Genomic DNA, 15,710 nt, shown 5'->3' with positions numbered 1-15,710 from the left:
CAGGAGCACCAGGCCATTGTCTCCCACACCATCACCAACCTTTTCAGCTCTGGGTATCTCCCATCCACTGCCACCAACCTCATAGTTCCCACACTCCATACTTCCCATTTCTACCTCCTACCCAAGATCCACAAACCTGCCTGTCCAGGTAGACCCATTGCCTCAGCTTGCTCCTGCCCCACCGAACTCATTTCTGCATAGCTCGACACTGTTCAATCCCTTCCCACCTATGTTCGTGACACTTCTCATGCTCTGAATTTTTTCAATGATTTTAAGTTCCCTGGCCCCTACCGCTTTATTTTCACCATGGATGTCCAGTCCCTATATACCTCCATCCCCCACCAGGAAGCTCTCAAAGCTCTCTGCTTATTTTTGGATTCCAGACCTAACCAGTTCCCCTCTACCACTACTCTCCTCCATCTAGCGGAATTAGTCCTTACTCTTAATAATTTCTCCTTTGGCTTCTCCCACTTCCTCCAAACTAAAGGTGTAGCCATGGGCACCCATATGGGTCTCAGCTGTGCCTGCTTTTTTGTTAGCTTTGTGGAACAGTCCATGTTCCAAGCCGATACTGGCATCCGTCCCCCACTTTTCTTTCGCTACATCGACGACTGCATTGGTGCTGCTTCCTGCACTTATGCAGAGCTCGTTGTCCATTATCTTTGCCTTCAACTTTCACCTTGCCGTCAAATTTACCTGGTCCATTTCCGACAGCTCCCTCCCCTTTCTTGATCTTTCTGTCTCTGTCTCTGGAGACAGCTTATCTACTGATGTCTACTATAAGCCTACGGACTCTCACAGCTACATGAACTATTCCTCTTCCCACCCTGTCTCTTGCAAAAATGTCATCCCCTTCTCGCAATTTCTCCGTATCTGCCGCATCTGCTCTCAGGATGAGGCTTTTCATTCCAGGACGAAGGAGATGTCTTCATTTTTTAGAGAAAGGGGCTTCCCTTCCCTTACCATCAACTCTGCTCTCAAACGCATCTCTCCCATTTCATGCACATCTGATCTCACCCCATCCTCTCGCCACCTCACTAGGAATAGGGTTCCCCTGGTCCTCACCTACCACCCCACCAGCCTCCGGATCCATCATATAATTCTCTGTAACTTCTGCCACCTCCATCGGGATCCCACCACCAAGCACATCTTTCCCTCCCCCCTCTCTCTGCTTTCCGCAGGGATCACTCCCTGCGCGACTCCCTTGTCCATTCGTCACCCCCCATCCCTTCCTACTGATCTCCCTCCCAGCACTTATCCTTGTAAGTGCTATACCTGCCCTTACGCTTCCTCCCTCACCACCATTCAGGGCCCCAGATGGTCCTTTCAAGTGAGGCAACACTTCACCTGTGAGTCTGCTGGGGTGATATACTGCGTCCGGTGCTCCCGGTGTGGCCTTCTATATATTGGTGAGACCAACGCAGACTGGGAGACCATTTCGCTGAACACCTATGCTCTGTCCACCAGGGAAGGCAGGATCTCCCAGTGGCTACACATTTTAATTCCACGTCCCATTCCTATTCTGATATGTCAATCCATGACCTCCTCTACTGTCAAGATGAAGCCACACTCAGATTGGAGGAACAACACCTTATATTCTGTCTGGGTACCCTCCAACCTGATGGCATGAACATTGATTTCTCTAACTTCCGTTAATGCCCCTCCTCCCCTTCTTACCCCATGCCTTATTTATTTATTATTTTTTCCTTTTTTTCTCTCTCTCTCTTTTTTCTCTCTCTGTCCCTCTCACAATGACTCCTTGCCTGATCTCCATCTTCCTCTGGTGCTCCCCTCCCCCTTTATTTCTCCCCAGGCCTCCTGTCCCATGATCCTCTCCCTTCTCCAGCTCTGTATCCATTTTGCCAATCAACTTTCCAGCTCTTAGCTCCATCCCTCCCTTCCCTGTCTTCTCCTATCATTTTGGATCTCCCCCTCCCCCTCCCACTTTCAAATCTCTACTATCTCTTCTTTCAGTTAGTCCTGATGAAGGGTCTCGGCCCGAAATGTTGGCTGTACTTCTTCCTATAGATGCTGCCTGGCCTGCTGCGTTCCACCAGCATTTTGTGTGTGTTGCTTGATTTTCCAGCATCTGCAGATTTCCTCGTGCTTGCAAATCAACCCGGCTTTTATATAATTCTGCAGTGGGTGCCTCAGAATATTGCCTATCCAGGTCCAAAATAGATTGCGATAACACTTGCATTTCCTTCCTATGCTCTTTATTGGCATGTGAAGTGTAAGATATTATTTGACCCCTCAAGCAAGCTTTTAAAGTTTCCCAAAGTAAAGAATATGATACCGACTCAGTTTTGTTAGCCTCGAAGAATGCATCAACGTTAGCCGATATATAACTGCAAAATTTCTCATTGGAAAGCAAAAGGGGGTTAAGTCTCCACAGAGGCCATTCTCTAATGTTTAAAGGAAAACATAGGTCCAGATATAACTATGACAGTGTACTCAATTTGTCTAATCATTGGTATCAAGGAGCCATCTATAAAGAAATAGTCTAGCCTGGAATAGGAGTGGTGAACATGAGAAAAGAAAGAGAATTGCCTAACGGATGGATTCAAAAATCTCCAAGGATCCATGTAACATTTTGTTGCATAAACGTCAAGAAGACCTTTGCCGTACTAGAAGAAGTTCCCCTAGGGCTAGACCTATCAAGCAATGGGTCAGTAGCACAGTTCAAATCTCCTGAAAAGATTAGCTGGTGTGTAGTCAGGTTAGGTATTAATGACAAAACCTTATTCGCAAAGTGGACATCGTCCCAATTAGGGTCATAAAGATTTACCAAAATGACAGGTATCTGAAAAAGAGATCCAGAGACTGTAATAAAGCAACCATTAGGGTCACTGATTACATCAGATAGTGTAATCTGCATTCTTTTGGTGATTAGTACTGCCGCCCCCCCCAGACCTGCTATTAAATCTGGAATGGAAAACCTGACTAATCCATGCTTTACGGAGTCTATTATGGTCTTCCACTCTTATAGAAATAGTATATCTGCTTTTAATTGTTTCAGATGAGAGAAAACTTTAGCTCTTTTAACAGGACCATTGAGCCCCTTTACATTCCAAGAAATAACCCTCATAGGGTGGCCTCCATCAGCATCACCCATGTTAACCATATCAAAAGACACACAGGGCCTACAATCCAAAACAGTCGAGGGCACAAGCTGCACACAATAACGCACAATGGAAAAAAAGTCTGGCCCATCCACAACACACAAAAGAATAAGCTGCCATGGTGATCCCCCAAAACACTCACCCCACTCCTTTACACAAACAAGAAAAGACAATTAACTGCCGAACTGAGGATGATTGCAGGCATTACCAAACAAAAAACTTTCATCAAAGCGTTCTCCTTACAACCAAAACTTTCAATCTAATCTAGGGTGGCTCCCCTCCTTAAAATTTGTACTCACTTATTCTACCTTTAATATATATAGGCTAAAGGTAACACAGGCCAAGCAAAACATTAAAAACAAGAAACTGGAAAACTAAACGCCAGAGATGCAAATCCCAAATATTTACATTTTGCTGGTTGAAAGTTCTTGTTAATCAGATTCCGCAGCATAACAGTTCAACCCGATCGCGTTCCACAAATTAAACTGGAAAAAAATGAACAAAGAAATGGGTTGTGAAAATTAACAGTTTACCTTGGTGGGAGGCCCCTTCAATGCTGCATGAATAACCTGAAAAAAAAGTCATTGCTCTTCTCATTCTTCTTCTCCCCAGCGCGAATGGTAAAACTCTTTGGCTGCCTCTGGTGTATCGAAATAATGCTTTTTACCTTCATGGGTGACCTGGAGCCGGGCAGGATACAAGAGCCCTTTCCCGTAAGGCAGAGATTTCACCTCTGAACGCTGCTCGTTTTCTCCCCAGCTCCGCACTAAAATCCTCATAAAAAAACACCCGGTGCCCGCGGAAATACAGCTCCTGCTTTCGTCTACTGATGATGCGTTGCTTATCTTGAAAGTAGTGAAAGAGAACCAGGAACGTTCTTGGTCTCGTTTGCTGGCTTCAGGGACGCTGGATGGTTTACGTCCGGCTCGGTGAGCACGCGGGAGCACAAGAGGCCTTGAGAAGAAATTTGTCCCCACCAAGTTTTCGTCAAAAAACTTGGTCATAAATTTAATAGGGTCCGAACCTTCCAAATTTTCAGGAATGCCGACCACTCTCAAATTGGATCTCCGCGACCAATTTTCGAGGTCATCTAGCTACCCCTTCAGAAATGCGTTTTCACTCTGCAACGCTGCAATGGCGGCTTCAGTGCTCACCAGTTGGTCACTATAATCATACAGGCCATCTTCAACCTCATGAATGCGTTCATCCTGCGACTCCTAATAAGACATAATTTGTTCCATGGTAGCATTCACTGGTGACAATGCATCTTCGAGTTCTCTTTTTAGGGCAGAATGCACCGCTTGCGTCATGTCAGTAAGAAGTACTAAACGATGCCTCTCAAGGTCATCAGATAACGCAGGCCCAGCATCGTGCAACAGCACCATAACCGTAACATCAGCTTTCTTGCTCGAGGCTTTGCTGTCTTTTTCCTCAGTTTTACTTCAGAGGTGCATTTTATTTGCCATTTCAGTGTCCAGCAACGTCTCGGGTTGTTCACAATGTTAAATATTCAGTTATTTCGAGCGTATGGCAAAGATAAACAGGTAGATTTTCAATAAAAATCGAGAGCCACACTCACATGCACCTACTCACTCCATGCTCAACCACTTTTGGGGCAACAAAGCAAAAATTAGTGGGAAGGTAGAGGATTAAGAGCTTTTAAAAACCTATAGAGAGCAACTAAGAATCATTAGGAGGGAAAAGATGAAATATGAAAGCAAGCTAGCAAACATTGTCAAAATGTTTTTTAAAAGCTTTTTATCATAAAAAAAAGAAAGATGAGAGTAGATATAGGACCTCTAGAAAATGAGGCTAGAGAAATAATAACGGGGGACAAGGAGATGGCAGATGAATTAAATGAATATTTTGCATCAGTCTTCACCGTGGAAGACACTTGCAGTGTGCCAGATATTGAAGGGTGTGAGGGAAGAGAAGTGAGTGCAGTTATTATTACAAGGGAGAAGGTGCTCAAAAAGCTGAAAGACCTTAGGATACATAAGACATGCGGACCAGATGAACTGCACGCTAGGGTTCTGAAACAGGTAGCATTAGAGATTGTGGTGGCATTAGGAATGATCTTTCAAAAATCATTGGACTCTGGCATGCTGCCAGATGACTGGAAAATTGCAAATGTCACTCCACTGTTTAAGAAAGGAAGAAGGCAGCAAAAAGGAAATTATAGACCAGCTAGCCTGACCTCAGTGGTTGGGAAGGTGTTGGAGTCAATTGTTAAGGATGAGGTTATGGAGCATTTGGTGACATGGGACAAGATAGGACAATGCCAGCATGGTTTCCTTAAGGGAAAACCTTGCCTGACCAACCTGTTGGAACCCTTTGAGATTACAAGTAGGATAGATAAAGGGGATGTAGTTGATGTGTATATTTGGACTTTCAGAGGCCTTTGACAAGGTACCACACATGAGGCTGCTTACTATGCTATGAGCTCGTGATATTACAGGAAAGTTACTGGCATGGTTAGAGCATTGGCTGATTGGTAGGAGGCACTGAGTGGGAATAAAAAGATCCTTTTCTGTTTGGCTGCCACTGACTAGTGGTGTTCCACATGGATCGATGTTTGGACCGCTTCTTTTTATGCTCTATATCAGTGATTTAGATGATGGAATAGAAGGCTTTGTTGCCAAGTTTGCAGATGATACAAAGATTGCTGGAGGGGCAGGTAGTGTTGAGGAAACAGGAAGGCTGCAGAAGGACTTAGACAGATTAGAAGAATGGGCAAGAAAGTGGCAAATGAAATACAATGTTGGAAAATGCATGGTCATGCACTTTGGTGGAGTTCAGGAGAATGAAGGGGGAATCTCATAGAAACATTCTAAATGTTAAAAGGCCTGAACAGATTAGATATGGCAATGTTATTTCCCAAGGTAGGGGATTCTAGGACAAGAGGGCACGACTTCAGGATTGAAGGACGTCCATTTAGAATAGAGATGCGGAGAAATTACTTCAGAGGGTGGTAAATCTGTGCAACTTGTTGCCACGAGTGGCTGTGGAGGCGAAGTCATTGGGTGTATTTAAGGCAGAGATAGATAGGTTCTTGATTAGCCAGGGCATCAAAGGGTATGGGGTGAAATCAGGGGAGTGGGGATGACTGGATGAAGTGGATCAGCCCATGATTGAATGGCAGAGCAGACTTAATGGGCCAAATGGCCTACTTCTGCTCTTATCTCTTATGCTCTAAATAAATATGCAGACTACTTTCTAAATGGGGAGAAAATCTAAAAATCTGAGATGCAAAGGAACCTGGGAGGCCCTGTACAGAGCACCCTAAAGGTTAACTTGCAGCTTCAGTCAGCAGTGAGGAAAGCAAATGTAATATTAGCATTCATTTCAAGAGGTCTAGAATACAAGATTAGCGATGTGAAGCTGAGGCTCTATAAGACACTGGTGAGGCCTCACCATGAGTATTGTGAACGGTTTTGGGCTCCTCATCTTAGAAAAGATATGCTGGTATTGGAGAGGGTTCAGAGGAGGTTCACAAGGATGATTCCTGGAATGAGAGGGTTATCATACGAGGAACGTTTGATGGCTCTGGGTCTGTATTCACTGGAATTTAGAAGGATGGAGAAGGGTTCTCATTGAAATCTTTCGAATATTGAAAGGCCTAGACAGAGTAGATGTGGAAAGGATGTTTCCCGTGGTCTAGGACAAGAGGACACAGCTTTAGGATAGAGGGGCTTCCGTTTAAAACAGAGATGTGGGGTAATTTCTTTAGCCAGAGATTGGTGCGTTTGTGGAATTTATTACCACAGGCAATGACCACACCCAAGTTGTTGGGTGTATCTAAGGCAGAGATTGATAGGTTCTTGATTGGACATGGCATCAAAGGTTACAGGGAGAAGGCTGGGTCGTGGGGCTGAGGAGGGGAAAAAAAGGACCAGCCATGATTAAATGGCGGAGCAGATTTGATGGGCCAAAATGGCCTAATTCTACTCCTATGTCTTATGGTGAAGGGAGGGGGTGAGGCAGGAACCCAAATTGTTGGATGGAAATGGGAGGTGTGTGATAGAGGGCAGGTAGGGAGAAGGAGATGGGATGTAGTTGGGAGACTGATGCAGGTAGACAATGAAAATAAAACTTCCTCCCTGTGGAGTTCCTCGGTTGTGACCAAGCTTCTATTATAGATTAGATTAGATTATTCGATTATGAGGATACTCAGTTCTCGTTTATTGTCATTTAGAAATGCATGCATTAAAAAATGATACAGCGTTCCTCCAGAATGATATTGCAAGAAAAACACAGTAAACACAGACTGGGGCTGGATTTCCGGTCTCCCCTCCAACACATCAGAGGCTTCTCCTTAGGGAAGGTGAGTTACTGTGGATCTGCAGAGGTTTTGTCCTACACCACCTTCTGTGGCTCCCCAACTCCAGGCACTTCACAGTATGTTGCTTCAGGAAGACAGACAGTATTGTTATTCTCTTTTCTCTCTTCTGCCTTCGTAAAGGCCACACACTCTACTCACTGCTACCATTAGGTACAGGAGCCTCAGGTCTCACACCACAGATTCAGGAACAATTATTACCCTTCAACCATCAGGCTCTTGAACCAGCTTGGATAAGTTCACTCACCTCAACAGTGAACTGATTTCACAAGCTACAGTCTCACTTTCAAGGCCTTGACACCTCACGTTTTCAGTATTTTTGTTATTTGTACAGTTCGTCTTTTGCATATTGGTTGTTGGTCAGTTTTTATTTACTGTATGTGTAGTTTTTTCATAAATTTTATTATTTTTCTGTAAATGCCCGCAAGAAAATTAAGGTAGCATATGCTGACATATTTTGAAGCAGTTACCTCTTTCATATCGCCTTCCTGGTGGGGCTGCCACATTCTCGGACCCTACGTCCCACCTCGCTCCGTTGTCCTTGCGTTACACCATACTGTACTAGAATCCCTGTGCCATGAACACCAGAGATTCTGCAGACACTGGAAATCCAGAGCAACACACACAAAATGTTGGGGGAACTCAGCAGGTCTGGCAGCATCTGTGGAAATGAATAAACAATCGCTGTTTTGGGTCGAGACCTTTCTTCAGGACTGAGAAGGAAGGAGGAAGAAGCCAGAAAAAGAAGATGGGAGAGGGAAAGGAGCAGGTGATAGGTGAGACCAGATGAGGGAAGAAGGTTCTGGGTGGGGGGGGGGTGGGATGAAGTAAGAAGCTGGGAGGTGATAAGTGGAAGAGGTAAAGGGTTGAAGAAGGAATCTGATCAGGGAGGACAGTGGACCATGGAAGAAGGGGAAGGGTAAGGCACCAGAGGGAGGTGAGAGGCAGGTGAGGAGAAGAAAAGGGGTGAGAGGGTAATCAGAACAAGCAATTGAAGAAAGAGAAAGTGGGTGGAAGAAATTACCAGAAGTTTGAGAATAACTTTTATATAGTCAGGTTGGAGACTACCCAGGCAGAATATGTAGTGTTGCTTCTCCAACCCGAGTGTGGACTCATCATGGCAGTAGAGGAGGTCGTGAACTGTGATAGAGTTATAGAGAGAAAATTTGTGAGCCCTTTGCAGTTCCGTTTTTCTGCAGTAATCACTCATAAAATGTGGTCTGATCTTCATCTAAGTCTCAATAACAGACAAACACAATCTGCCTAATAACACACAAACAATTGTACTTGTTCTTATCAAAAATGAATACACCATTTAAACAATCACAGTCTAGGTTCAAAAAGTATGTGAACCCCTTCTACAAAAGCTATTTGGTGTTCCAATCAGTGCGATGAGATTGGAGGTGTGGGTTGTAGAGGTGCCCTGCCTATTAAAAAGACACACAACAGGTTACTGACAAAGCCTGTTCTCAAAAAAAGTCAGTTTATGTACACCTTGCGTCAATCAAAACCACTTTCAGAGGAGCTTAGAATAAGCATTGTAGAGATGTATCAAGATGGAAAAGGCTACAAAAGCATTTCTAAAGACCTGAGTGTTAGTCGGTCCACAGTAAGAGAAATTGTCTACAAACAGAGGAAACTCAGTACTGTTGCTACTCTTCCCTGGGAGTGGGCATCCTGCAAAGATCACACCAACAGCACAACGTGCGATGCTGGACGAGGTGAAAAAGAACCCAAGGGGAATAGCAAAAGACCTGCAGAAATCTATAAAGAAATTGATAAAGTCTCTGTTGGTGTGTCCACTAGAATAAAAACACTGAACAAGAATGGTGTTCATGGAAGGACACCACGGGGGAAACCGTTGCTCTCCAAAAAACGCATTGTTGCATGTCTTAAATTTCCAAAAGACCATTTGGATTTTCCACAATGCTTCTGGGACAATATTCTATGGACAGATGAGACAAAAATTGAACTTGTTGGCAGAAATGCAAAAACATTTGGATGTAAAAAGTCACTGCACACCAACACCAAAACCTCATCCCTACTGTAAAGCATGGTGGAAGGAGCATCATGGTTTGCGGCTGTTTTGCTGCCTCAGGGCCTGGTTAGCTTGCAATCATTGAGGGAACAATGAATTCAAATTTGCATCAAGACACTTTATAGGAGAATGTCAGGGTAGCGGTCCGTCACCGAAGCTTAATTGAAGTTGGATAATGCAACAAGACAGTGATCAGAAACACAAAAGTAAATCAACAACAGAATGATTTAAAAAAGAAAATTCATGTTTTGGAATGACCAAGTCAGACTCCAGACCTTAACCCAATTGAGATGCTGTAGCATGGCCTGAAGAGGGCTGTTCACGCAAGGTATCCCAGAAATACTGATGAACTGAAACAGTTTTGTATGGAGGAGTGTTCTCAATTCCTCCTCGCTGTGGCGCAAGTCTGATCAGCGGCTACAGGAACGTTTGGTGGAGATTATTGCTGCTAAAGGGGGTTCTACCAGTTATTAAATACAAGGGAACACCCAATCCAGTACAGCTGATCTCCTAGTAGGCTCAACAACAAGCTCACTCTCTTGAGATCCATTACCAACCTGATTTTCCCAATTGACCTGCATGTTGAATTCTCCCATGACTTTGTCCTTTTGACATGCCTTTTCTATTTCCTGTTGTAATCTGAGGTCCACAACCCAGCTACTGTTTCGAGGCTTGTGCATAGCTGCCAATAAGGTCCTTTTATTCCGGAAGCCCAATCAATGGCAGGAACAGAGCACTTCGAGGTAAATAAAAGTACAGAAGGGATAAGCTGTGCAGCCATTGTTGGAAGTGAGTCAGCAGTGAGAGTGGAAGAGGGAGTATCAGGCTTTGACTCAAGAGGCTTCAACAAGAAGAGGCTGAGTCCAAAGAAACAGATTAGAGGATTTGGTCTTGGTTGCCCGTAGTACAGTGCAGACAGGATGGCAGATATAGCAGTGGAATGCTCCTCCTGTAGGATGAGGGAATTCATGGAACCTGACAGTCTCCCTGATGAGTATACCTGTGGGAAGTGCAGTCAATTCCAGCTCCTGAAAGGCCGCATTAAGGAGCTGGAGCTGGAGTTGAATGAACTTAGGATCATCCGAGAGGCAGAGCATTTTATAGCTATGACCTTTGAGCAAGTGGTTACACCCAGAGTGCAGAATTCGGGGAGTAGATGAGTGAACACTGAGAGAGATAAAGGGAGAAGGAAGTCAGTGCAGGGCCCCCCTGTGACCATTCCCCTCAGCACAGGTATACCCCGTTGGATACTGCTGAGGGGGATGACCTCTCTGGTCAAAGAAGCAGCAGCCAGGTCAATAGCATTGTCGTGGGCTCTGAGCCTCAGAAGGGTAGGGTGAAGTCAGATGGAGCAATAGTCATAGGGGACTCGATAGTTGGCAGGACAGATAGGAGATTCTGTGGCAGCAAAAGAGGCACCAGGATACTGTGTTGCCTCCTGGGTGCTTGGGTCCAGGATGTCTCTGAACTGTTGTAGAATATTCTGGAAGGGGAGAGTGAGCAGTCGGAGGTTGTGGTACATGTTGGTACCAATGACGTAGGCAGGAGAGGGGTAGAGGTCCTGCTCAGTAAGTTTAGGGAGTTAGGAAGGAGGCTGAAGAGCAGGACTTCCAAGGTGGTAATCTCTGGATTACTCTCAGTACCACAACCTAGGGAAGGTCAGAACAGGAAGATAGCGCAGGTAAATGAGTGGCTGAGGAGGTGGTGCAGGGGGCAGGGTTTCAAGCTCTTGCATCATTGGATCCTTTTCTGGTGTAAGGGTGACCCGTACAAGTGGGACGGGCTGCATCTGAACTGGAGGGGAACCAATATCCTGGAGAGAGGTTTGCTTATAGTATTGGGGAGGGTTGAAACTAGATTTAAAAGAGGGTGGGAACTGAAGTGAGGAGACAGAGATTGGCGCACAAATACTGACAGCTTGTAGGGAGTTTGTGAGGAAAAATAAGCAGATGATAGGGCAAAGATGCACTCAGTCAGATGGTTTGAGATGGTCTATTTTAATGCAAGGAATATCATAAGCAAGGAGGATGAACTTAGAGCTTGGATCAATACGTGGAACTATGACATTTTGGCCATTACAGAGACTTGGATGTCTCAGGAGCAGGAATGGCTGCTGAGTGTGCCAGGCTTTAGATGTTTCAAAAAGAACAGAAAGGAAGGTGAAAGAGGTGGGGATGTGGCATTTCTAATCAGGGTTAATGTCAGGGCTGCAGAAAAGGAGGAGGCCATGGGGGGATAATCTACTGAGTCAGTGTGGGTGGAAGTCAGAAACAGAAAAGGGGCAATCACTCTACTGAGTGTTTTTTATAGACTCCCCAATGGTAACAGGGATATTGAGGAGTAGATAGGGAGGCAGATTCTGGAATGGTGCAATAATAATAGGGTTATTGTGATGGGGATTTTAACTTTCCGAATATTGACTGATATCTCCTTAGAGCAAGGTGTTTAGATGGGGTGGAGTTTGTTAGGTGCGTTCTGGAAGGTTTCTTGATGCAATATGTGGATAAGCCAATTAGAGGAGAAGCTGTACTTGATTTGGTATTGGGAAATGAACCTAGTCAGGTGTCAGATCTCTCGGTGGGAGAGCATTTTGGAGGCAGTGATCACAACTCTATGTCCTTTACCACGGTGCCGGAGAGGGATAGGAGCAGACAATTTTGGAAAACATTTAATTGGGGTAGGGGGAAATATGATGCCATTAGGCAGGAACTTGGGAGCAGATGTTCTCAGGGAAATGCATGGCAGAAATGTTGCAAATGTTCATGGCGTTCTGCATAAGTATGTCCTAGTGAGGCACAGAAAAGATGGTAGGGTAAAAGAACCATGCTGTACAAAGGATGTAGGAAATCTAGTTAAGAAGAAAAGCTTACAAAAGGTTCAAGAAACTAGGTGCTTTTAGAGCTGTAGAAGATTACAAGGGTGCAGGGAAGGAGCTCAAGAATGGAATCAGGAGAGCTAGAAAAGGCCATGAGAAGGCCTTGGCAAGCAGGATGAAGGAAAACCCCAAGGTATTCTACAAGTATGTGAAGAGCAAGAGGATGAGCCATGTGAGAATAGGATCAATCAGGTGTGATAGTGGAAACATGTGCTTGGAGTCGGAGGAGGTAGCGGAGGTACTTAATGAATACTTTGCTTCAGTATTTGCCAGTGAAAAGGACCTTGGCAATTGGGGATGACTTAAAGCGGACTGAAATGCTTGAGTGTATAGATGTTAAGAAAGAGGATGTGCTGGAGCTGTTGAAAGGTACTAAGCTAGATAAGTCGCTGGGACTGGATGAGATGTACCCCAGGCTACTGTGGGAAGCAAGGGAGGAGATTGCTGAGCCTCTGATGATGATCTTTGCATCATCAATAGGGATGGGAGAAGTATCAGAAGAATGGAAGGTTGCAAATGTTCCCTTATTCAAGAAAGGGAGTAGAGATAACCTAGGAAATTATGAGTCTGATGTAGGAGATCCTGAGAGGCAGGATTTATGAGCATTTGGAGGGACATAATCTGATTAGGCTTTGTCAAGGACAAGTTGTGCCGTATGAGCCTAATTGAATTCTTCGAGGATGTAACAAAGCACATTGATGAAGGTAGAGTAGATGTAGTGTATATGGATTTTAGCAGGGTATTTGATGAGGTGCCCTGTGCAAGGCTTATTCAGAAAGTAATGAGGCATAGGATCCAAGGAGACCTTGCTTTGTAGATCCAGAATTGGCTTGCCTACAAAAGGCAAAGAGTGGTTGTAGATGGTTCGTCTTCTGCCAGGAGGACAGTGACCAGTGGTGTTCTACAGGGATCTGTTCTGGGACCCCTCCTCTTTGTGACTTTTATAAATGACTTGAATGAGGAAGTAGAAGGGTGGGCTAGTAAGTTTGTGGATGACACAAAAGTTAGTGGTGTTGTGGATAGTCTGGAGGGTTGTCAGAGGTTACAGTGTGACATCTATAGTGCAGAAGGAGATTTACAAGGATGTTGCCTGGATTGGGGAGCATGCTTTATGAGAATAGGTTGAGTGAACTTGGCCTTTTCTCCTTGGAGCGACGGAGGGTGATAGGTAACCTGATAGAGACGTATAAGATAGAAATATAGAAAACCACAGAGTTGTGCTGAGGATGATGAGAGTCATTGATCGTGTGGATAGCCAGAGGCTTTTACCCAGGGCTGAAATGGCTAACATGAGGGGGCATAGTTTTAAGGTGCTTGGAAGCAGGTACAAGGGGGATGTAAGAGGCAGATTTTTTACACGGTGAGCGGTGGGTGCGTGGAATGCACTGCCAGTGACAGTGGTAGAGGCGGATACAATAGGGTCTTTTAAGAGATTCTTAGATAGATACATCGAGCTTAGAAAAACAGACCATCAGACATGGGAATAGAATTAGGCCGTTTGGCCCATTGAGTCTGCTCCGCCATTCAATCATGGCTGATCCTATTTTTATCTCCTCCTCAATCCCAGTTCCCAGCTTTCTGCTCGTAACCTTTGAAGCCATGTCCAATCAAGAACCTATCAATCTCTGCCTTAAATATACCCCGCCACAGCTGCATGTGGCAACAAATTCCACAAATTTACCACCCTCTGGTTAAAGAAATTTCTCCACATCTCTGTTTTGAAAAGGTGCCCCTCTTTCCTGATGCTCCCACCATGGGAAACATCCCATCCACTTCTACTCTGTCTAGGCTTTTCAACATTCGAAAGGTTTCAATGAGATTGCCTGTCACCTTTCTGAATTCCAGTGAGTACAGATCCAGAGATATCAAACGTTCCTCATATGATAACCCTTTCATTCCTGGAATCATCCTTGTGAACCTCCTCTGGATACTCTCCAATGCCAGCACATCTTTTCTAAGATGAGGGGCCCAAAACTCTTCACAGTACTCAAGGTGAGGCCTTACCAGTGCCTTATAAAGCCTCAGTGTCACATTCTTGCTCTTGTATTCTAGATCGCTTGAAATGAATGTTAACATGGCATTTGCCTTCCTCACCACCAACTGAACTTGCAAGTTAACCTTCAGGGTGTCATGTGCAAGGACTCCCAAGTCCCTCTGTATCTCAGATTCCTGGATTTCCTCCCCATTTAGAAAATAGTCCGCACATTTATTTCTATTACTAAAGTACATGACCATGCATTTTCCAATAGAGGGTGATATGGTCGGGTAATTCTAGGCGATTTCTAAAGGAGGTTACAGGTTGGCACAAGCTGTGGGCCGAAGGGCCTGTAATGTGCTGTAGATTTCTATGTTCCATGATTTTTTCCAGCCTGGACTGTGAATGATTGAACAATGAGTTCAATAAAGACATGAAAAGTACAATCGTTTGTGTGTTAGTAGTTTAAGCAGATTGTGTTTGTCTATTATTGTGACTTAGATGAAGATCAGACCACATTTTATGAGTAATTGACGCAGAAAACCAGGTAGATACAAAGGGTTCACAAACTTTTTCTTGCAACTGTAAAAGTACAACACAAAAACGGGCTCTTTGGCCCATCTATTCTGTGCTGAACCATTTAAACTGCCTACGTGTTGTAATGGGAATAGGGGGTCAAATTAAAGTGGGTGGGCACTGGGAGATCTTTGTTTAGTGCCTGTACTGTGGTTATTGTGTTTATTTTTACCATGTTCCCTCTGTGAGCTTCTCACAAGATGGAATGTCATTGCATCCTGCTGTGTTTGACAATGAACTCTTTTGAATCAGAGCTTTCTTTCTCGTTCCAGTGAAGCTGCCGCAGATTTTTAAAATCCTCCGGGCAAAGAGCACAGCAGGACTGAGCTTCAAGTCGGTCCTGTTGGAGGTGTTAGCCATCACGGGCACCATGACGTACAGCATCAGAAACCACTTCCCCTTCAGGTAACTTTCCGTCAGGCTGCAGCCTCGTGACCTTTCATCTCGGCTCTGATATTTCTGCTTCTCACAGGGAATCAGGCCCTTTGGCTCAACCCATCTATGCTGACCAGATGGCAGATTTAATTGTCACATGTATATCAAAACATACAGTGAAATGTGTCATTTGTGTTGGCAACCAACACTCAAAAGTGTTCCCACAAATTTCGGTGCTAACGCAGAATGACAAATTTCACGTCAAGTGATAATAAAGCTGATCTTGATATCTGGAACTCACCGTCAGAGAGCCGGTGGAATTAGATGCACTCACGTGTTTAGAGGGATTTAGACTCCTCCGTAGAGAACGTTAAGAGCACCAAATTTCTTGGTGTTCACCTGGTGGAGAA

At 44.6% G+C, this 15,710-nt stretch overlaps 2 protein-coding genes across 2 annotated transcripts in view; one reads left to right on the top strand and one right to left on the bottom strand.

Annotated features, from left to right (window-relative positions):
- Nucleotides 1–15,710, bottom strand: part of LOC140198392 (rhodopsin kinase GRK1-like) — a 569,956-nt gene that overhangs the window by 233,251 nt on the left and 320,995 nt on the right. The window lies entirely within an intron of this gene.
- Nucleotides 1–15,710, top strand: part of mpdu1b (mannose-P-dolichol utilization defect 1b) — an 81,710-nt gene that overhangs the window by 7,015 nt on the left and 58,985 nt on the right. Inside the window, exon 3 of the mRNA XM_072258543.1 lies at nucleotides 15,198–15,330. Coding sequence (XP_072114644.1) covers nucleotides 15,198–15,330 — 133 coding nt within the window. The remainder of the gene's footprint in view (nucleotides 1–15,197; nucleotides 15,331–15,710) is intronic.

Source organism: Mobula birostris, chromosome 5 (assembly GCF_030028105.1).
Source record: "Mobula birostris isolate sMobBir1 chromosome 5, sMobBir1.hap1, whole genome shotgun sequence".
NCBI lineage: Eukaryota > Metazoa > Chordata > Chondrichthyes > Myliobatiformes > Myliobatidae > Mobula > Mobula birostris.
This window is presented reverse-complemented; position numbering and strand designations above follow the sequence as displayed.